This window comes from Brachyistius frenatus, unplaced genomic scaffold (assembly GCF_029030835.1).
Source record: "Brachyistius frenatus isolate BFR_SWC_R1_liver_20210118 unplaced genomic scaffold, ASM2903083v1 Contig_3, whole genome shotgun sequence".
Classification (NCBI taxonomy): domain Eukaryota; kingdom Metazoa; phylum Chordata; class Actinopteri; family Embiotocidae; genus Brachyistius; species Brachyistius frenatus.
This window is the reverse complement of record NW_027210602.1, coordinates 5,762,681-5,786,636: the sequence shown is the minus strand read 5'-3', so window position 1 is coordinate 5,786,636 and position 23,956 is coordinate 5,762,681. Positions and strand designations below refer to the sequence as shown.

General features: G+C 40.8%; 2 protein-coding genes across 2 annotated transcripts in view; both read right to left on the bottom strand.

Annotated features, from left to right (window-relative positions):
• Positions 1 to 23,956, bottom strand: part of smad2 (SMAD family member 2) — a 353,957-nt gene that overhangs the window by 88,863 nt on the left and 241,138 nt on the right. The window lies entirely within an intron of this gene.
• LOC138624284 (ephrin type-A receptor 5) overlaps positions 1 to 23,956 on the bottom strand; it is a 70,339-nt gene that overhangs the window by 37,524 nt on the left and 8,859 nt on the right. Inside the window, exons 3-5 of the mRNA XM_069704318.1 lie at positions 16,377 to 17,097; positions 1,095 to 1,250; positions 650 to 988 (exon numbers count right to left, since the gene is read on the bottom strand). Of these exons, the coding sequence (XP_069560419.1) occupies positions 650 to 988; positions 1,095 to 1,250; positions 16,377 to 17,097 (1,216 nt within the window). The remainder of the gene's footprint in view (positions 1 to 649; positions 989 to 1,094; positions 1,251 to 16,376; positions 17,098 to 23,956) is intronic.

Sequence of the window (23,956 nt, the reverse complement as noted above, 5' to 3'; positions counted from 1 at the left end):
GCTCCAGTATCACAGATGCCCAGCAGCTACAGGTGCTAAATATCATACGACCTTAAGTTTTCCTTTTTAAATCACAAATAGCACCTCCCAACCTGAAATTAAGATGTAAACTTGCATGTCATCAGTCAGATTCATCACTGTTGATAGGCATGCAGAATAACACCTGCTGCCACACAAGACACGGCCAACACAGTCTGCAAATGAAGTGCTTTCATTACGCCACAGATTCCTGAAAATTTTGCTGATGAAATGTGCCGCCTAATTGAAGCGGCCAAGCTGCTTTTTCGACAACATATCTGGATGCAAAAAGCAAAACCCGAGGAGGCTTTCCACTGTGCAATGATGTCTCGTTCACTGCAGGGATGGCAAACGAGCAAAAATTAACACAGCGATAGATTTGTTGGAAAAATACTGTGATAATTTGATCATCTGGTGTCTTTGTTATCAAACCCACATATTTGTGCTTCGAATCCAACATGCGAGTTGCTCCGTGGCAGCTTCAATAAGAAGAAAATGATTTTTGTTGGGAAATTCAGAATCAGCTTGAATACTGGAGGGGGAAACAAATGTGGCAGCTCACGGGAAGGCTGTGATTGGCAAATAAAAAAGAAAAAGTATTGACGGATGTGACGGATCTGGCGCAACGTACCTGCCTGATTGGTTGTCACATTAAGCGACACATACTGCTTGGCGTGATCTTTGGCCAGCTCGGACACCCCGTTGACAGCCTCCAGCAGGAAGCTGTAGTTGGTGTGCGACTGCAGGTCCGCCACCATCACCGACGTGTTGGACAGGCCGAGGCGGCGCGGCAGGAAGCGCACGTTGGGGCCGCACTCCTCCAGGCCCCGTCCATCCGGCAAGACACGCCTGCAGAGGATGTTGTAGCGCACATCCTTCCTGCCGCCCATCTCCATGGGGATGGACCACTCCAAAAAGACGCTGGTCTCGTTGACGTTAGAAATGGCGTTACGTGGAGCGGAGGGAGGGCCTGGGAGACAGAGAAACAGATACATCCAGTCATATCACACAATAATATCTTGATGAACCCTCAAAAATGTGCTATGAAATCAGAAATATGAGTATTATATCCTCACGTGTGCAGGCCATGTTTGGAGGGTCAGAGTCGATCTTGTAGTAGCCATCTTCACAGCTGCAAGCGGTGGCTCCTATCTGCCGGGCCACACTGTGAGGTGGACATTTACTGCAGGCCAGAGACTCCAGTAGCGAGCGGTAAAACCCCACTTTGCAGACTGAAAGACAGGGAAGGGGAGAGACGATGATGCCGTGGGGGTGTTTGGAGGTGGATAAAAGAAGAGATGAGATGATAAGAGGAGACGTACAAATAGGAAAGGGAAGGGGGTCATGGGGAGAGAGGTAGAGAAAAAGCAGAACAGTATGGTTATTTTCTTTGGGGAAAAAAAAAAAAAAAAAGGTCAGTGTCACAGTGGTAGAAAAAATAATTCCCTGGGTGGTTGTAGTTGTTTTGAGGTTCCTTTAGTCAGAGATGGAAGAACACTTCAGAGTTGAAATTAAAAGAAGCATTTGTTGAATTTTTTTTTAGTTTTCCTTCCTTTTTTCTTAAATCCCTCCAGGGATTATTTGTTTTCATTCAACCCGCACAACCTCGTTCTCTTCTTCGTGTTTCATTGTCTCGAACCAAAAGGTGTCGTTTGTTCCTTTTCGTGGGCTGTTCCTCCTTTTCATCGTCTTCAGTTCAGTGATTTATAACCAGCACCTGATTAAGAGTTTGCGCTTGCATCTGCTGCGCAATCTTGCTCCCATATGTGCTGCATACACAAGCAAATACAACAAGCACAGAAAAAGGCAGAATCTCTCTTCCTCACACACAAACACACACACACACACACACACACACACACACACACACACACACACACACACACACACACACACACACACACACACACACACACACACACACACACTGAGACGGCTGATTTAAGTGGAGCAGGTAGACAGGGGGGTGATGCGCTGGGAATGTTAACACGCAGGAATACATCAGCAATCTATGTCGCCATGGCTGCACCCCCAAGCCAACCGATCGCTGACTTATCATAGCATCATTTTCTTCCTGATTTAGCCGCTTCATCCACACAGATACAAACACAAACATGGAATAGAGTAGGAAGTTTCATAGGAAAACTGTGTCCATAGATGTTTTGTGGCCAATTACAATTTCTGTTTCATTTAGAAGGACAGGGGAGAAGAGGTGAGGGACTAAAGAGACATATTTCTTCCATGTTTGTCCTTTGATCTGTTGTTTTCTCAGAGTGAATCTTGTTGCAGCTGTCGTGAAGACCCCTCAGACTGCAGCTGTGATTAGCAGCTACATAATTAAACTTCAGGTAAGAGGAGAGGAGGACAAAGACTCGGAGAGGAGGAACAAGACAGTGTACGGTGAAAAGGGCGATAAGATGGGAACAGGGAATGATGGGAGGAGAAAAGACAAGTTTACGAGGCGGGAAGAGGGAGGAAAGGAGAGAGGAAGAGACAAAGGAGGAGTGGTGGGATGGCTTGTGCGTGTGTGTTTCAGTCGTTAGGCGGCGGTGGCTCTGATTCACCTTGACGGAACCTTGGTCTGTTGTCATGGAACATTAGGCCTGAAAAATTCTCCCTCTGCCCCGGATCACTCCGAGTCTCACCTCTGCTTCACACGCACAACACGCACAACACGCACAACACGAGCAAACCTTTCATAAAATGTGTTTGCCATTTTTTTGGACAATGCCACACGTTCTTTTCATTATCAGTGACATTGCTTTTAAGGTATTTGTGATGGTGTCCTACTTCTGAAAGGACACATAGCAACACAGCTGATGACATCAGTTATGTTCAATCCCTAATGCACACTTTTAGGGTTCATTTTACTCACATTTTTAAGATCTGTTTTTGCTTCGTTATTGTGTTAGCATGTAAAAAAAGGAGTCAAACACTGCAGCACTGATGATTATACACACTCACAACAAATTGTGTTTGAATTCAATTTTAATTTAATTATTTCACCCTATAATGTAGTACCATATCACCCTCTGCATGTGGGTGCAGCATTCAGGGCAGTAGGACACACCCAATGTTTTGTCAGCCTGTTGACACGCACGCACACACACACACACACACACACACGCACACACACACACACACACACACACACACACACACACACACACACACACACACACACACACACACACACACACACACACACACACACACACACACACACACACACACACACACACACACACACGCACAGTTATGGTTGTGTATAGATTTATTGCTATTGTCTGGTCTCTAGCTCTCCTTGACTTCATCCTCCAAACCCTCACGGCCAAATCAATAAAAATGGGGTGGCAGCTCATTTCACACATACAGATACACATGACTGAGGGAACTAGGGTCGAGGAAAAGCAGCAAAAAAAAAACAAGTGTGGATGAATATATAAAAAAAAAAAACACTCCTCGATAATTTGAGATACTCTATTCAGATACGGTATAACTCTGATTCATTTTATGTATTGATTAGTATGCTTTTACTTTTGGTAAGCTCTCACCACCTGGTGTCTCAATGTTGCACCCCCCAAAGAATAACCACTCAAGTTTTTCTGTTTATTCCACAAACAGTGGGATTATTATGAGATAATGTTCACTGTATGATCAAGGATTCTTCCTGGTAAAGGTTTACAACACTCTTTGTGAATAAAACACATGAACTAAACTTGAACAAAATTTGCATTTGTTAGATGAAAACATTTTGGATGTAAAATAGACAGAGACATCCATCCAGCCAGAGACATTTGCATCTGATATTTGCAGATAATATGGTGTCAAAGTTGAGATGATGTTCTCTGATTAAATGAAAATAATGCATGGGGATGTATTTCCCCTGGAAGTTGCAAATGATTACAAGAATGATATAAACATTTGCAATTAAAATGTGCAAATTGGTGTGAGGAAAACAAATCCATTGCATGCCACTTTAAAAACACCCTTTTCAAGCTGACTAATAGGCAGCAACATAGTAGATGTTAAGGTATTTGTTATCATTAATTCTGGCTCATTTCCATTCAGGGTAAATAGATTATCCATGCTCTACAGGAAAACAAACGACGCACACGTGCGGAAATTAAGTACACGCATGTATTGTTTGGCTTGACATGGCAGCACGGGTACAAATGACTCCATAGTTACATCGTGCAGCAATTTGACTGTCTTTACTTAATTATGTGTTTAAGGCTTTGGAGGCAAAAGGGGAACATGAAGGTCAGGGAAGCGGGCTGCAGGCTCAAACTGGGATAAAGCGATTAAAATGCCACGCAAAGTAACTTAGGACATGGAGGAGAATCTAAGGCTGGAGGGCAGCCTTTAGGTGGTGGAGCTGTCGGGACAGGAGTGCAAATACAAGTTGTCAAAATGTCATTTAAATGGCAACTGGATTACTTATATGGGACTTAGTGGTTTATTACAAATGAAAGTGTTAATTTCAAATGAAGAACTTAGGATGTACAACGCAAGTGTATCTCACAGGTTGTGGGGGTGGATGGTGTGATGTGTGTGATGGGCATGCAAAGACTCATGTATTCGAGAGCGCGAAAAGTTATTTCTGGTAACTACGATTTACAGATGCGCCCAAACGCCTCACATGTAGACTCTTGGTAGACAGTACAATTAACCATTTCCCCCGAAATGCCTCACTTGCTGGCTATCAATACAAACTCAGTGTTTCCCCTCCACTGGGACCCCTTTTCCCCCCGAAGAAAGCACAACACCAGGTTAAAATCTATAAAGCTGAGCCGTAAATGAAATGCTAAAAACTTGAAAGGGGGGCTTTTATTTTTAGTCCAGGGAAAATGTGTATTTATCTTATTTACGTAATTTATGAGCACCTGTTTCATTTCAGCCCAGTGCTGCGTTTTACTGTCATACGGTCGCGGCAGTTTTTCTCTACTCTGTGTGGCAAAGTGAACATAACATTACTCAATTTGATGACAAGCATCTCGTTATGTTACTGTAATCGTAATAAAAGCCAACAAAATTTATTTAATGGACAAACATCAACCCAAAACGTCTCACTTCTCGCAGTAGCAGAACAAATAGGTACGTTAGGAGTAGAATAAGGAGATATTGTTCACTAGTTAATCGATCAGTGATGGTGTAATTTTCCCAGTTGGATAAAAACATCAAACAAATGTTAAAATGGGTTGCCAAATATACTTGAGCAGTTGTTTATATATCTGGATGGCCTGCCTAAGTAAGGTCTATGTGTGGAAAACACTGCTATGCACATGCAGGGACTTGAAGAAACGAGTTAGTATACAGTTTTTTTTGTTTTTTTATTACATTTTGGTGACTTATATTTGTACTTTTGCAAAAAGGGCCTGTCACAATTATACAGACTCGTCTCGATTACTTGAGCTGACCCCAATCATTTTGTATAAATATGTTCCAATGTTCAATGCCCAGAAATGACTCATATTCTCAAGTTGTATGAATATTATCAAGGGTATTATTAAACTACAACGATTATACTAGAATAGTGTCATGAAATGCTCAGAATTAATTGTCAACAAACAATTCATGATTGTTAAAAACCCTAGCTCACTTAAATTGTGTTTATTGCTCGAAAAACAGATCTATTTTTATTTTAGTTATCTTGAATTAATCACTATTTCTTTATTTAATTTAACCATCTCTTCTTTCTGATGTCTCACAATAAAATGTCTTGAGATTCAAGGACAGGCAAGCTCGTAAATCAGGATGAGGTGCTTTAATTCTTGAACTGTCTTTAAGGGACACACACACACACACACGCACGCATGCACAAAAACACACAAAAACACTCACACTCACAAATACATACTTATACCTGAACACATACAGTACAGACAGCCTCACTGTGGTGAGATTAGTTATAGTTATGGCTGGCTGACTGAAATGGCTCATTCCTCATTGTGAATGCAACCTGAATAGACGTGTGTGCGTGCGAGCGTGCATGTGCGTGTGTGCATGTGCGTGTGTGCATGTGTGTGTGTTGCCCTTGGGCAAGCTGTCTTTCTGATGCCACGCAGCTCTTAATGCACAGCACAAAGGGTAATAGGTAATTAATATGCAATACACACTAATGTGTCTCTATGCGTTTGTGTGTGTGTGTGCGCGTCTTTTGAGCATGAGGTTAATACGTAATTAATATGCATCACACACTGGCATCCCAGGCAATTAAGGATCCAGCGGTGTCCGTTGATGCTTCTTAACAAACGTCCCCTTTAATTGGAAACATTTCACTGTAAACATGTTGATTTATATGACTGGCTGTCGTTTTGCAGGATTAGAGAGAGTACGCGATTAAGGCGGAGGTAGAACGGTACACTGAGAGGGGGAAGGGGGTATAAAACAGAAGTTAAAGTTAAGGACCACATACTGTGTATCAACACGGGATTTCAATTCATTTATATGGGCGTAGGCGCAGTATGGATCTCATTATAAGAATACATTCTGAAAAAGTAACAGTACAGGCATTAATATATAATCACGTAGTGTATTTTAATGTCGTAGCTGCTTGAAGGGGAGCTAGTTTAAGCTATTTTATATACTGTTCGTCCAATCAATAGTAATACATTACTTATTAAGAACCCATTATAGGTTGAGAGCCAGCGGCAATGAACTGTAACCATCACCTATTGGTTTGTTAGACTGAAGCCTCGAGTTCGGTATTTTGGCCGCCAGAAGTGACCATATTTGGATGATCTGGTGAGGAGTGAGCAATGGATCTGACTCGATCTCTGAAGACACAATGCTTGGAGACCTGACTGTGCCACAGTCCTGTCAATCAAACAGAAACGCCCCCAAATAGACTGTTTTTTGAGGGCTAATATCTAGTTATTGATGGGATTATTTTCAGAAGGACCGCCGGGAAACTAATAATAAGGAGTGACATTAGCAAATAACACCATAATGACTTTTGAAAATATCATTATTGACTTTTTATTTCATTATATAAGTAGTATGAAAGTCTATGAAGCCAACCCCTAGTGGCCCTCAGTGGTATTGCACCTTTAGGCGTTTTTGCAATGGCCTCAGAAGCTATGTCCAGTTTTATATCAGAATCAGCTTTATTGGCTCAGTATGTTTACACAAACAAAGAAGTTGACTCAGGTTGTAACTTACTCTTTCAAAGTACAAACACAAAAATTTAAATAAATATAAATAAAAAACATAAATAGTCTTATATACGGTTAAAAACACACACACACACACACATATATATATACACAACGCCTATTGTGTTACACCTAACACCTGGTATAGTGTTATTGCACAGGGTTTGACATTGCTTGTCTAATGTTTGTTATTTAACAGTGACAGACTGTGGGTAAAAAAAAATTAATATTTTTTCTGGTTGTTTTGACACTATGATTGAGATTGAATGTGGTTCTAAAACTAAAATTGCAACTAAATGCACCGTAGTGTAAAAACAAACATTTTAAGTCTGACATTTAGTGGAGTAGAAATCCTGTTTTCTTTTTTTTCCAGCAATGAATGTCAAAGAGAACTGCACAATCACGTATTTGCTGCATGTGACATCCACTTATATTTCCATCTTTCCTGTCACTCTTCCAACTGTGCACAAAGTCTGTGGGATTGACATAGAAGTAAACAAAAAAAATGGCCAAGCCGGATTTCAATGCAACGCCTATATTGTTAGCCGATACTATTGTGAACTAATAAACCAGCCGAGGAAACGCAGTAAATATCCTGTTCCTGTATTTGTCCCACAGCTAACCACTGGCCTAAGAAACATAAACACAACGGGTGTGAGTGTGCCTGTTTGTGTGTGCATGCATTAGGGTTTCATACCTTCATGTATTATTGCTGTTGTGTTACTGTGCTTGTGCGCATGCCTGTGCTTATGTGTGCGCCGATGCATGCTCGTATTTGTGCATGTCTCTGTGTGAACGCAAACAAAGACAGGTGATAATACCATAATAATATACAATCAAGTCAATGGGGTTTTCCTGTCAGAGGAGGTCATTGTTCAGCACCCTTTTATTCTCACAATCAGAAACCAAGAGGTCAAGCAGGTCACAGTAGCTTTTCAACAAAAAAAAACACTTTATTGGCCTAGTGAAAGTCCAGAGATGAAGATTAAACACTGGAAATATACAATAATGATAACTCAAATGCCAAGTTATACTGACCAGAACAAATAATCGAACCACCCATGACACCAGACTGCACATTATGTAACCATTTCAGCACTTAGTTGACAAGACCCAAAATTTGTCTCCATCAATGGCCCAGCAATTTAAGATGAAAATTGCATTCCTCTACATACTGTGGCTGCAAATATCAAACATTTTCCAGAAACCAAGTCTGTAAATGTTAAAGTTTGCGTTTGTAAATGTATAGGCCACCAAAAAATAAATAAATACAGGCTCTTTGTAAAATAAAGAAGTTGCTAAAAGAATGGTTAAATAGAGTTACAGCCTGGTTGTATGCCTCGACTCGTCAAACCAGTTCAGTTGCAGTTTACATGGATTTATCTGTCCAGGCTCATAAAATAAATGTAGTGAAGACAGAAGGAATTTAATAAAATATGTTCAGTGTAGTTTGAGGGAAATACATATAAAATTAATTTGACTTTGTTGTTCTTGTTCTGCTGTATATCTGCTGTTTTAGTGTGTAACTTCATCGTGAGAGATAAAAAAAAACATCCTTGTATGTTCACATGCTTGGGCAATAAATCGGATTCGGATAGAACACGGTGTTGTGGCCATGACCACAGATAATTATGTTGTTCCAAAGAAGCTACAAATTCTAAAACATGGATGATTTACACACAGAAGATCTATTCAATCACCACAGTTTCAAGGTGGACACCCAAGACTTAATGATCACCTGACCTAAATGCATTAGAGATGTCCGTAACTACCAGTCTAACTAGTCCTGCGCCACCACTGACTGGGACTCTGGAGACAACCAGGCTTTCATGGAAAGAAGCTGGCTCTGCTGAATGAAGCATTTTATTAATATTTCACCAACTGCAAGAACGTGTGTCTATGTGTGTGTGTGCGCGCTCTTGTACTTATAGCTTTGTGAGGACATTGTGGCTGTCCTATTTCTTCAACAAGGTGTTTGTTTTAGGTGAATACCTAATGTCTTTGTATGTTAGGGCATTTAATGGGGTTATGCATCTTATGTTGCTTATAGCTCGGGGTCAGGGGTCAGGCAATACACGGTGTCAATTAACATCCTCACAAGTATAGAAACACACGTGGATGTGTATGCATGCTAACGGGGGGAAGGGTAAAAGGGAGGAAGCACTTCTGGGAAAGTCAGTTTACCCAACAAGCACTCAGGAAGCACTTTAGTTGTCATGACAGCATCATCACTTTGAGATGATGGGGTGATGGGAAGAGGGAGTGGAGAAAGAAAGATGGAGGAGTGAAAAAGAGAAAGATGCAGGAGGAGAGTTTGGTTGAAACATACCGAATCATTCAACATACCGAGGGAGGACAAAACTCCTATTTTTGTAAGGGTAACTGAATACTCTTTAACTCTAATGATACATTTTACAGGCGAGGAAGTATCTCAATACTACTGTCAGTGCGTTTATCAGGTCCAGTGAGCTCCGATCAACATTTTGCAACCATAAATGCTGTTGCATCACTTACACTGATTCTAATTTACGCAGATGATAATTAAATCAGAATAATGTTTAATGTTTCCTCTTCTTAGCGACTAGATAAAAAAAAAAACTTTATTAGAAATAAAAGGATGATTTTGCAATAAAAGTTTCTCCTCGTCTTTGAGGATATACAGTAGTACATGGTAAGCATGATAGAGTGAGCGCAGTCTAATGTATTGCAGATAAAATGTTATGAGTTCTTTTGGTTTTAAAGAGTGTCTTGTTTCAAATTATGTACTTCTCGTTGTATACTAACAACATGTTAGTACACTGACTTGTGTAGTACTTGGATTTCGACAGGGTAATGTTGTCTCAAATCGCACCATACCGTTCTGCACTCACAGGAAATAAACGTAGCATTTGAATGCATCACCTGTCAGCTTATTGGCCGGCTTTAACTATTTTTCCCAGAATTGAACGTGTTTTCGTGCCCTCTTTTTAACACACAGTAAATGGACTGATGACTTCTGTCCAACAGCAGTATGGGGGTACTTAGTGAAGAAAACATATTTTTGTATGGCGTTCCCCAACTTCCGCAGCTTCCCTAGATGCCTTAATTTGAAATGACTTCGGTGGCCATTTCCTTTCTGCTATGTTGCCAAGATTTGCCAAGGTTAAGTGTGGAAAGATTCCAGCGTTTCACACAACATTTTTTGCAGCGTTTTGAGTGCACCATTCCTCTACTTGTAGGGCACTGCAAGTTTCCATGCACGTATGCACTCAAAATATTGCCAGTACGCAAGTATGCCATTTGGAGCACAGCTCACGTCTTGTAAATTAAATGTGAGAGTGGACAAATATGTGGTATGATGTGACATGAAACGAAAAACTAATGAGATAACTTACAAAATAAAAGAAACGGAATAAATAAAACACCCGCAGGAAGGTGGTGTTAGAACTCAGATCCTTATCAGCACATGATGGTAATCCTATTGAAATGACAGATGCTGCCACGATCATGTGCATCTCTGTGTTATGCAAGCAAATGTAATACCCTTGTCACAGCATCATCAGCACTGCAAGCCCAACACTGCAAGTATGAGCCGCTCGTTCGCTATCCCATAATTCCCTAGAGGCAGAAGGCAGAAAGCTTCCTCACATTGCGATGCTAGTGAGACAGTTTCTGATGGCAGCATCGCCGCTGTGACCAGATCGAGTTTGACATATGCTGCAGTGACGTCTGACAGGCAGGCAAACACTGAGGAACGTCAGGGGAGCCCTGGCGCTGAAACAAAGTATCGTCAGGGGAAATCCAGCTCTGCCCATGACACACTTTTGACGACTATCCCCGAACAAAATTCTCCATGGTTTTACTATTCTTCCAGTGAGAGGCAGTTTTTTTTACTCCAGTAATTCTTTTAATTGATGATACCAAGAGTCGTCCTTGTTTCATTAGGATTCCTTGTCTGCTGTCTTCCTTCTCTCTCCTCTGCCTACCCTACCCCAACTTCCCTTATATCTCCCCCGACTTGGCTGGCCATATTGTACCTCCAAGTCTTTTTTTTTTCTTCTTTTGTCACGTGAATTCAGTGCAGCCTGAATCTGAACATATCTAAGCTGTCAGTGCTAGGATTCCTTTCCCCCTCTCTTTTTTTTTTCTCATCTTCAAAACACGGCACTCAGCTCTTATCCTGTCGTTCCAACATTCTGGTCAGCCCTTGTTACTTCTTTTCAACACTGAATCCAGCCCATAAATCCTTAATCCATCATTTCAGTATGCGATTTACCTCCTTTACAATCGCTACAACATTTCACTCTGCTCATCTGCTTAATATTCCATCATTCAAGGAACTCTTTTTCAATTAAACCTTGAATATATCATTTAAACTATTTATTTAGCCTTTATTTTATTCCAGAAATGGTATTTAAAACGGCATTTTTTTTTTTTTTTTCAAACAGCTGCTTCAGGAGCTCAGTTAAGTGAATAAATGTTACAGTGAGACTTTCATTTTGTCAAAGTAGCTATCAGAGGAAAACATGTAGGAGACCCCTGGTTTACATGAACATGCAGTTGTGATCAGGCTTTTCAGGTGTCCTGGTTATAGCTCAAAGCTGAATTCATGACCAAAAGAAAATTTATCTTAAATAATTTTGATATTAATTTGTTAAAAAACAAAAAAATAACAACTTTCTGGTTGCATCTTTTCAACCATGATGATTTGATGTTGTTACATGTTTTATGTGACTGTAAGTTGAATATGTTTAGGTTTAGGAATGCTCAAATGTATTTGAATCTTGGAGTAAAGGATACTGTTATTTCTTTCACTATTGTTAGACATTTTGTTGACTAAATGTTGAAGCCAGATTACAAGCTACCTTCATTCTAAACTACTGAGAAATACCAGGTGGTACAGATATGATACAAAAAAAATAAAGTCTTCGCCTAATATAAGTATATAAATAACCTAGTTTGCACTGTCATATCCTGACAATATGCCCCTCAAAACCAGGCTACCAGTCTCCCCATTCTGCTCTTATTCAGCAAACCCATAATTCATACATTCTTCTGACATTCCAGTCAGCCATTATTCCCACATTCTGTCAAGTATTCATTCAGTCACATCTGCAAAGCTGAACTCCATCACCACCCCGCCCCTTCCTTCTCGTCTCTCTCTTCATCCATCTGCCCACTTCTATGCTCCGTTATACTCCCTCCATCGCCATCACCCCTGAAACAACACTCATCCATCTCTCTGCCCTCACACCCTGTGGTGTGAAATCTTCAATTTATCTTGTGTCCCCTTGTTTTGCCTTCACTTCTCGTCTCTGTACTCCTCCCATCGTTCTGTCTGTCCATCCAGCCATTCATCTACCCAGGAATTGAGAACCCCCCTTCCCTTTGAGCCTCACTGGGCTGACTACTGTAGGCGAGCACCAATTATCCAAGCTAAAGTTGTACATGCATCTATACATCTCACACAGTCACAGACAATTACGTTAGATGCCATCTGGAAAAACACAATTTCTTGTATAACAAGGACAGCATCGCCACATTAAGTGTAACTAAATTTATTTTCCAGGCACTTTTTTCTTTGCTGTGCTGACACTTGAAACTAAAAAGAATTAGCATTCAAATGATGCATAATCATTCTAAAGTTGTTATTTGTGCTGTCAAATGAGTAAATTATTTTAAAAAAAACGAAATAATGAAACACAAAAGTTGGACAATAGCAGAACAGAACAATGAATACAAACACAAATCTGACAATGAATTCCCGCTGAAATTTTGTCCGGCATTCTTCACATGCTCACGTGGTGTCTTATAGCTTTATTTCCATAAACAAAGATGTACTTCAGAGAGAAGAGGGTTTGTGAGTTTTTGTGTGTGCATGAGAAAGGCAGTGTGAGACAGTTGTGTGACGTGTTGGTGTGTTGATGGAGAAAGACAGGCCGATCTTGAAGAGGAGGAAGGAAGGGAAAGGGAAGTGAAGTGAGAGGCACTGGCAAGTGTAAAAGACAGGAGAGTGCTAATGTAGATGGCAGCAACGGAGAACGAGGGAGAGGATGGAGAAAACAATGAATGATAGGCAGTCAAAGGCAGGAAAAAAAAATTAAGGAAGAGACAGACAAAGGAGAAAGGATAGAAATGCAGGAGCAAGAAAGATGGGGAGCCAATAGAAAGAGAGCAAAGGAGTGAAACAGAAAGAGATGTGAGAGTGAGATAAAGCAACAGAAGAGACGGAAATAAGGACCAAAAAGGAGGAGAAAGAGCCGTCCATAATGAGTTTCGTCCTACATTCACAAAGGCGGCATTAAATCATGCTCTACTAGGTCGCACACACATCCAATAAAGCAAGGATCCACACAAAATTTACACATTTTCTATCACACATCCGACCTTCAACCCACTGCTTCACAGTCCACACAGGCTATCAAATAAAATAGTATTACCAACGCCTCTTCTTAAACACCTCTGCCAGTTTTAAAAAAGACAGACATTCACTGTGCTGGCTAAAATAAACACAATAGAGTGGAAATTAAATCACTACACCCAGTGAAGGTTCTAAAAATGCAGCTCGACAGATGTTCACTACTTCCACCTCTGAAAGGCAACCAGAAACCCCCCCCCAAAAAAGACACTGAATACATAACTGCTCGCAGCAAGGAGTCCAGGCACTCTTTCAACGCCTCAAATACCGACTTCCACACTCACTCACACACTGTGAGCGACTGAAATGCACATGAAAAAGTGTTTACCAAGGCAGTGAACACATATGGTTACAAAGCTGCCTGAGAGAGAAAACCCTGCCATGTTTCTCTCTGAAGACGGCTTCAAAAGGCTGTCAGTTTAACGGTGTCATTTGCATACGAAACTGTAAAGAAAGAAAAATAATTATCCTGTAGCTTCAATAATTGTGAGGAGTGTGTCTCACTCACTTTACTTCATTTAAGGCACCCGAGAGGGTTTTTATTCCAAAAAAAGTTGAACCGATAGAGAAAACTCATTAAAATGAAAATCAGGTAAACACTAAAACTTGTTCTGCCGCAGCAAGGGAATGAGGCGTCAGTTTTCTTACGAGATATGGCAGGGTCAGATTAAACTAGAGTCATCAGAAGACGGTTGTGTGAATGTTGGTACAAAGGGAGTGCTGCTATTTGCCATGTTTTTTTTTCAGCCCAGTCTGCATCAGAAAAGACAACACAGTTTTAATTTGCAATGTTGTCTAGACTGGCGCCAACAGCTCGGCAAGTCTTTTTGACCATGCCAGTGGAAATTTAAGAGACGTTTTGATATGTATAGACATATTGAGTATTTTAATGCACTGTTATCGTGTGATTGTCTGCTCACTTATAAACTTCAAAATTATTTCTTTTCCATATTGCTTGGTTTCATTGTTCTCTTCTTTTTTCTTGTTAGCACTGTACACATACAGTAATTTAATTTACTACATGAGCAGTGTTTCTCCTACCATTGTCTTGGGGGAGGGAGACCGCAGGCCTAACAGGACCCCCAACCCCTGATGAAGAAAGACAAAATACGCACATACACATAGAACTGGAGTTACTTCCAGTAACTACTAGACTAAAAATATCACACCGAGAGTCCAGGATCGGAAAAACGCATTTCTTTACAAGCAAAAGATGCTTACATGGCACAAAAACTCCCACGACTGCATCCTATTTGGATGAAACTACTGTACTTGGGATGTAATTCTGAATATTATTCTGCAGCAGGCTTCGGCTGACCAAACGGGTCAAACCAAATTAGTAAAATGGCAGAAGTCTGTAAAGCATAATTAGCCATGCATAATTGGGTGGCAAGCTAATGAGTGGTAATCACAGCACTGTTCAGAAGTTCTTTCATCTTTTGAATGTATATTCCTCTCTGAGTACAGTATTCATGCAGCGGTACCCTCATGTACAGGGAGCAATATCCTCAAAGATGTCCCCTTTGGTAAACTGCACAAAATCAGTTGATGGTTGTTAATACTCATGATTACAGAAGTGTTTTATGCATCACTGGTACACACGGTGATAAATGAGCCCTACTGCTCTCTATCATTATGATTAGTAGTTGAAGACCAGAGTATGATTTTTTTTTTTTTTTTAGCCTTGTCAGCTGCAGATCTGCAACCGTAGTCTGGCTGACTGTAGAGTCTGTGGCAGTATGACTCGAGGCAGGCCATTGGCCTACTGACAGCTATTCCCTAATGAACTCCCTACAGAGATTCAATATCTGACGAAGGAAAGCTACTGTAGGTATGGTTCACTCTTTGTGAAACAGCAGCTATGTTCTGGTATTTGATTATTGTGAACTGATCACAGCTTAGAAAGGTGTTGGTTCTTTAAGAGGGAAATTTACTGTTAAACCTTCAGGGCGCGTTTTCTGATAAATTCAATGGGAAATCTGAATGACATGCACACTGAAGCCAATTTAGTGAAGCCACATATACATAAATCAGAAAAGCTAAAGAATCAAGTACATCTTTGTATGTCAAATTTGTGTTCGTCATTTGTAACGCAGTATCTGAGATCAATCCTTTAGTTCATCACTTGAGACTGATCAGTGGAACAGTGTGAGAATATTGTGTGAATATGAAAAAAATAACTCGAGCTACCAAAATAATCACACATTCTACTTTCCTGCATTAAGGGGAATTTTTTTCTGAAATTTCGCCATGCTATTCAGAGCTCCTCTCGGTTGCTTAGGTAGAGTCTCGTGTGCAAGTCGGAAAAACTGAGCAATTCAAAGAAAGAACAGAGGAAAATTGGAGACGATGGAAGGAGAGAAAAACACAGTGGCCCTGGGTGCCCGTGGAAATGGCAGTTAAGGTCGTCGGTGGGGATGTTTGGGCTTGAGTCAGAGCAGAACAGCGGCTTTATGAGGGCAGCAAAGTGCTGCAGGGCTCGGGGGAATACCCTCTACTAAGCTCGGGAGAAACACACACACACACACAGGCAGTAGGAAACACTCTCAGTGAAAGAATAAACAGATCCGTGCGTCCTCTCACGCACCCAATACTAAAAATAAATATGGATATGAATATACACACAGGAAGAAGAAGATAGAAACCTGAGGCAGCACACATGAATGTGCACTCACTAACCTAAAAAGACCAAAAATGTGACTATAATGATGTAAAAATTTTTGGTCCTAATAGATGCGCTGACTGATTTTCAACTCATTAATTGAAATGAACGTCATTTAGCGCAACAAATTTCCCCCTCTCACCTTGACAGGATCCGTTGAGTTCCTCAAATCCTGGCTTGCAAACACACTTCCCAATGGGCACCAGCCATTCTCCCTCTGTGCTGCAATGCATCCTGGGCGGCTCATAGAGAGGCAGGGAGTTATTGACGCATCGACCCACTACCTCCACCAATTGCGAGGCCTCCGAGCCCGGGATGGTGTCGGGGAACTCGGCCAAGCTCTTCACCAAGAACGGGCAGCGTTTGTAGAAAACCCGCACTGACACTAAAGCAATGCAGGCCCCCAAATCCTGAAACGCCAAGAAGAAACCTTTCCGGGTCAAAGGACCTAAATCACGGACTTCGGTGTTGAGCTTCATCACGCGGTCCCCCAGGTCCAGCTCGGTGAAGCTCTCGTCAGCTGCTATGGTGTCAATTTTGATGTATCTGCTCTCCTTCATCGCCCTGTCTTCCTCGTCCGTTATCCCCACACCATCTCTCATCGCTCCGTCCTCCATCTCCTCCTCGTCCCCATCTGTTTCGTAGTAATACATGTTAAAAGTCTCCTTGCAAGTCCCAACCCCCCCTGGCAGGCTGTTGCAGTCTCTCAGGGTGAACTTGAGTTCAATGAATACCCGCTGGGCGCCCTCGGTCAGTATCCAGTTGGTGTGGAGCCAGTTGTTCTGGTTCTGCTCCATCACACGACACACTTGGTAGGTGTGGATGGGGGCATAGTCCTCGTCTACTTCCCCGATCTCCTCCCACTGAGGCAGAGAAAAATAGGAGGTTAATAAACAGTAAAGGGAAAATGAGGGGAAGTAGGTATTCGGTTTGTTTACTTCAACCTGCAGAGCGGAACTTGTGTCTCCCCCTACTGACAGTGAGAGTAATTACAAAAATGCTGTGGACAGGTGCTTCAGTCATATCCTCCACTGTAGCCTACTCTGTCACTACTGTGCTGTAAAATGGTGAATAACTTGTTTTGAGAGACATCATTTTCACAAAATGACTCATTTCACTATCATCATTTTATCCATTTTATCTGATACCATTACAATATTCCAGAAGAACCACACAATTGAACTATTTTGAACTGATTCGTGTTAGCGTAGGGTTAAAAAGGAAAGGTTAGCAGTCTTGGCTGGCCTAAGACTCTGGTGCACAGGTTTTGTCCAAAGAGCTCGCTCAGCATGCATTCATCTACCCAGCACGGGAATGTCTCACCATACATCAGATTTAAAAACTTCATATGATGTGAAATGCAGAGAGTTTTAGCTTTTCACACAATGCTGATGTAACAAACTATATGTTTAACTTTAGTTTTCATTGGAAAACTTTAGTAAAAATACTTCACTGAGTATAATATCATGTGTATGGTTATTTAGACTAGACCATTATCTTCTTCTGTTACGAGGGTATTGTAGAAAAGCATGCTTATATTTGTCATTATGAAGGTATAGTTTTGGTCTCAGTGCCAAAACTCCGATATCATGTCTGCTCTAAATTTCAAATAATACTCGCACAAAGAATTGAGAAGTATGGAAATGCAATAAAAATGGAGCTACAGCAAGGTTTTTTTTGAAAGGCTTAACGTTGGTGAGGAAAGCCTGTGTGTGTGTGTCTATGTATAGATAGCAGAATAATCCTCATCCCTTCCACTTAATTTCCTCCTACTGTAACAGACAGAAAAGGATGAGATAGTGTTATAGGGTATATATGCATTTACCATAAATCGGGGGTGGAGTTCTAGTCAGCAAAAAAAAAAAAAAAATTAACATGCACTTGTAGGTGTGTTCATCTGTGTGCACTTTATAGCCGTACCTCTAAAAGTGTGCGTGTGCGCATATGTACATTATTTTGTCAGTGTTCAAACGTGTGTGCGTGTGTATGCGCGCGCGCGTGTGTGTGTGTGTGCGTGTGTGTGTGTGTGTGAGAGCGTCTGTATCCATGCCTGTGTGTGTGTCAGACAGCAACATTAATTCCCTCTGCTGGTCTCCTGGGACGTGGCTATTATCTGCATCACTAGCACTCTCCCATGGCTAATACAGGCGCTTCATCATGTCACCGTAATATGGCCAGAGGGACCAGACTATGATCTGGTGTTATAGCTTAATAGCCCATATTAATCAATCCTTGCTGTAGTCGTGGTATGCAGCCCTCTGTCTTTGTCTTTCCTCTCTTCCGTCTGTCTTGTTCTCCATCTGTCTTTTTTTTTTTTTCCTCGTTTCTTCCCTGCTTCAGTCCGTCTCCTTTGTTTTCTGGTTATAATTGCTCAGACGGACCATTTGTGAATGAATGCTGGCATTTCCAAGTATTTGTGCTGTTGTATCTTAGTGAGGAGCAATTGCACAGCTCGAGAGTGAGGACATTTTTGAAAAGTGAGGACATTTGGCCAGCCTAATTTCTTCAACGAGGCTGTTTGAGGGTTTCGACTTTGTTTCTGAGTTGAGGTTGGACTTGCGAGAGGTTGAGGTCAAGGCTTGCATTAAGTGTATTACGTTAACGAGGGGTCCTCACAAGTATAGGCACTCAAACATATCAGTGAGCGCTCGTGTGTGACTGACTTCCTATCTCACCCAGACTTCAGCCCAGTCAGTCAGTCCCAGTGCAGACATTAAGCCTCTTACTGGTTAGATCACACAGATCCACCAGCCTGCTCTGAGCTTTGCACAGCTTAACACACACACACACACACACACACACACACACACACACACACACACACACACACACACACACACACACACACACACACACACACACACACACACACACACACACACACACACACACACACACACACACACACACACACACACACACACACACACACACACACACACACACACAGTCATTGCTGGTATCCCAGCAGGGAGTTGAACAGACGACCTTCTCTCATTTTGCCCAAAACCAAACGGGTTCAGTATCAGTGGATGAAAGTTTAGTGGCCATTGTTGCCGCTGGAAGTCATCCCACTCTGCAGCTCAACCATTATAATACGGTTTGATTACTAAATACTTGCATAAGCTAATTATTTAAACTGAGTCATCAAACAATTATTTAACATGATCAATTTGCAAGTAAATCCCCTCTAAAATGAAACGCACTCCAAATAGAAGTAAGCTGAGTTCAAAGCCTCGCTTTGAAATGTGTCCTTCATCCTTGATGTGAAGTATTTTCTTTAACTATTTTAAGTACATAATAAAGGACTCTTATTAATGAAGAAATAGACTATTTGATCAAATAGGACAAATGGAAGGAGGAATGGTGAAGAGTTTATTGGGAGGAATTTTTTAATTTTTAATTTAATTCAATTTTTAATTACACTCACATGCTTTGACCACAGCATGCAGAGTTTCCAGACAGTAGATGTTTTCTAGGACGTTCAAGTGCCTATTTCATGGGATCATAGTATTAGGAAGGTCGGGTCCTCGGATGTCAGACACAAAGCTTGGTGCACAGGGTGACATACTAACTATTGCAGGGTCAGGGCCACCTATGTTGTTATTGTGACTGGCTGTACAAAAAAAATATAAAATAATTCACATGAATTAATAGTATAGCTATCTCTTGTGGACTCATCTATTGGTAGATGTATTTCAACTATGCCTGTTCTCCTCTCAATGGATCTATAAAGAAATACACTCTCTATTTGTTTTAGTTATTATAAACTCCGGTGCACCCATTTCTCTTCGAATGCCTTTCACACCACCTCGTCTTAAAGGGTCAGTTCACTCAAATTCCAAGAATGAGAAATCTTTCCACTTTTGTTCCACTCTTCCATGCCAACACTTTCGGATTTACCCCGTGATGTTTTCCAGATATCTTACAATTGATATCCCAGTGACTCAGAAAATCCACAACTATCACGCCTGAAGAAATAGTTCCAACAGCTATTCTGAAAAAAAAAAAAAAACAGGAAACTATCTAAAAAAAAATATTAAAAAAATATCCCATTTACTAATGTTATAATGAGGTGGCAGCAGATGTTTAAAATACAGATATGTCATTACTTTGTCACAAAACTAAAACTATCTGCATGGTTAGATGCCACAAGGAATATTTTTGCTATTTGGGTGAACTGCTGTTTTTACTGTGAACAATCAAAAAGCCAACAGACTCTCCAGAGGTGATAAATACTCGGCCTCTGGAGGCTCATACCCTTCCACGCAGCAGAGCCGCTCTTTGACCTCTGCATCCTCTCTCCTTCCTCCCTTTTTCCACTTTGCTTTCCAACACAGAATTGTCCCCATAGGCATCCTTCTAGCTCCTCATTAGTATGTGTGTTTAGCTTTGTTGACCATTGTGTGTGTGTGTGTGTGTGTGGGTGTGGGTATCTGTGTGTCACATCCGTCAGCAGGCCCCCCGTGGCTGTGCTGAGTGCCCTCTCGGCTCTAAGTCTATAAAGCTGTCTCCAACTTATTATTACCACCCATTACCGCTGACCATCATGACACTGTAATAGAACTGTCCCTTTTTCTCCTTACCCATTCGAGCCCCTGCCTCCCTTTCCCTATTTCCACCTCCATCTCATTCACTCTAACAACCCAGTTCTTCTGTGTCATTGCTCTGCCTTTTAATTTCACCCATGTCTATCATCATTTTCCCTTTGTGTCCTCTATTCTTCCTTTAATTATCGAACTTAAGTCTAACCCAGAAACACTGCCTTTTTTCCCTGCTGTACTTTGAACGGCAGCGCAGCACTGCGGCTAAATGATCAACGCCATCGCAGAAATTTCCAATTGTACATTATAATCAGAACGAATGCAAAGTGCGTGGACTTTCTCCACTTGGAGCAGGTGACTGGAGTGAGTAGTGCTTAAGCTTTCTCGGCTCTCTCATGTTTTACTTAAGTCAAAGACAACTACAGTCCTTTATGAATGTGCAATAAAACATTAGTGGGTAGAAAGCCAATAAGTTCTTCATTAAACAACCTGTACAAAAAGCATAGACATGTAGAAATGCCATACTTTTATCACCTTATCATCTTTATTATCTTTTCCTGCAGTGTCCCATCCACCACCGGTATGTTTTGAAATTATTATTGAATTATTATGAACAAGCTATGACAAAAGCTGTTTGTATGTCTAGCTGTTAGTTTATCACACATCTTAAAATTTGGACTATTGTTGTAAACCTATTGGCTGGCTGATTTCTATGTTTTCAATTCTGTTTTATGTATATCGCGCCAATCAGAATACAATATATTTCAAGGCACTGAACAGAGGAAAGTCCTCACAACATTACGGAACCCAACAATTCAATGATTCCCACCTGAGCGACAGCTGGGAGGAAAAAACTCCTTTTTAACAGGAAGAAAAACCTCCAACAGCGAAAAAAAAAGAAGAAAATCATAATTTGTATACATCATTCAGTATTTTGATGTTGGCATTTTATTAGTTATTTTATTTACACTTTATATTTGTTTCCACTGAGATATTTTTGAGTTTAAATACTAACATTGTTGTTCAAAATGTTACAGTTGCTTCTGTAGAAACTATATTTATAGTACTTGTAGTTAACATATAAATCATTTCTAATCCTGTTCTGATTTAGGGTTCAGGGCACAGTGCTAACTCCAACAGAGAGCACATCTGTTTCACGTTTGTACTTGCTAATGTCTGATGCCAATGTATTTTTTTTAAATAATAATTTACTGAGAGTAGTCCAAAACTAGGGGAAATACATAGTCGGTCATCAAATATTATCAAGTTATCTTTGGGGCGAACCAGCAACCTCGTCCAACTGTGGTTAGGAACTTCTGGTGTCAAAAGCTGGTTGTAAAGTAGTTTTAAGTTTGTCCACTGGTATGTGCAAATATACACTGCTGCTAAAAAAAAAAAATCTTCTGGGAAACACTGACTTCCCTTCTCCACCAACTTCACTACCTTTCCACTATGAAGTCTTATCTTCGACCTTGAGTCTGATCCTCTCTCTCTTTCTCTCTTTACGTTCTCTAACCATTCTCCTCCTCCTTTCCATCCTCCTTTCTGCTACACTTCTTCTTGTTTATCTCCTTCATTCTCCTCTGTCTCTTTTACCCCACCTCGTATTCCCTCCTTTACAGTGCTGTAGTGTACCATTGAGAAAAGACAAGAAGTGGATCAGCAAATCTCGAGAACAAATCTCTAAGCAAACACTCCTTGAACAGTTCAAACACTCGCTCCCTTTTCTCATTAGGGACACACAGTTAAAGGCCCAGACAGGCCAAACCAGCTGTCAGCGGGCCATCATTTAGTATCTGTGCCCAACCATTGCCCAGAGTTATGGCAGTGTGATCAGCACCTTTGACGCTAACCTGCCCTTATCTTTGGTCAATTGGGCACACTGAATGAGTGGAGGCAGTCAGTGAAAGAGAGCTCTTTAAACTGGCTGTTCAGTCGAGCGAATCAGTGATTACATCAATTTTGTGTGGTTCCACTTTATTTTTTTGTTTTGCCACTTCTTTTTCTTTCAGAACCAAAAGACTGTGAAGCAAGGACTGTTGTTGAATGATACGCCGATCGCCTCAGTAATATGCAGGTAGCTCGGCAGTTGTTGAGTGTGAACGACAGACAGAGCGAACAGATTGTGGGAATCTCCCAGTTGGAGCACATTACATCGTTGTTTGAGCGTATCATCTGAGGAACTCTGAATCGTGACCCCCAGGATTCAGAGTGGTGAAGCGGTGAAACTAGTCTGTGTATGATGCTAGCATACACAGACTAGTGTCTGAATCAACTTTGGACAAAGCTGTCAGCTGAAACATAAAAATGTTTTCAGGGAAATGTTGTTACAATTATCCAAAACATACAGTTTAATTGGACAACTGTAACACCACTTTGATATGAGGTAATAATGTCAAGTACACCCCAAATATCTTGATCAATTTCTCTAAAGAATACTTATGTGGGGGATGTCTTTTCTATATGGACTACAAGTACAAATCTTAATTTATAGAAAATAATTGCAATGTAAATTAAAATTTCACAATAATAACCATGGTTTGATGTATTGTTTTCCTCAAATTGTTCACAATGCTTGTGGTTTTTGTCAGAAATGTTATTAATTCGGTCAAATATCAAGCAAATTGAAACAGATTCATGTTTAAATGGTGAGCATGTTTGGTTTGTTTGAATGCAAGTCTCCTGTTTTTTAGAGCATGGTGCCCATCAACCGCCAGCTAGCTGTCGTCTTTGTGTTTTCTTCTGATGAAAATTTGAACACAAGAATTGAAGTGAAGAAAGGCCACACAGCACATTTCATCAGACCTCCTTTGACTCCACTTACTTCTTTGAGTCGGCTTGGTATTACAGGGCCTTTACAATTCCGGCAACCATTGCACATTCTTGGATTTACCAGACTGATGGGTGGTAATGGAGGCAGATGGATTTGACAGCAACAATAATACATTTTGTGAGATCCATCTCTTTTGTGCCTCCTTCTTTCCTGATTTTTTGTTTATTCGTGCCCCCCCCCCCCACCCAAGATGCTTGAAAATACAGCAGTCATCTTTACCTTCATTTCTCTTTTCTCCTTATAATCTGACACTGCAACAATATTTATGCTAATGATGCAAACTTTAAATTAACTCACTGTAAGAACAGTTATTCAATTTATAAATATCAATTTCTAATGTACCTC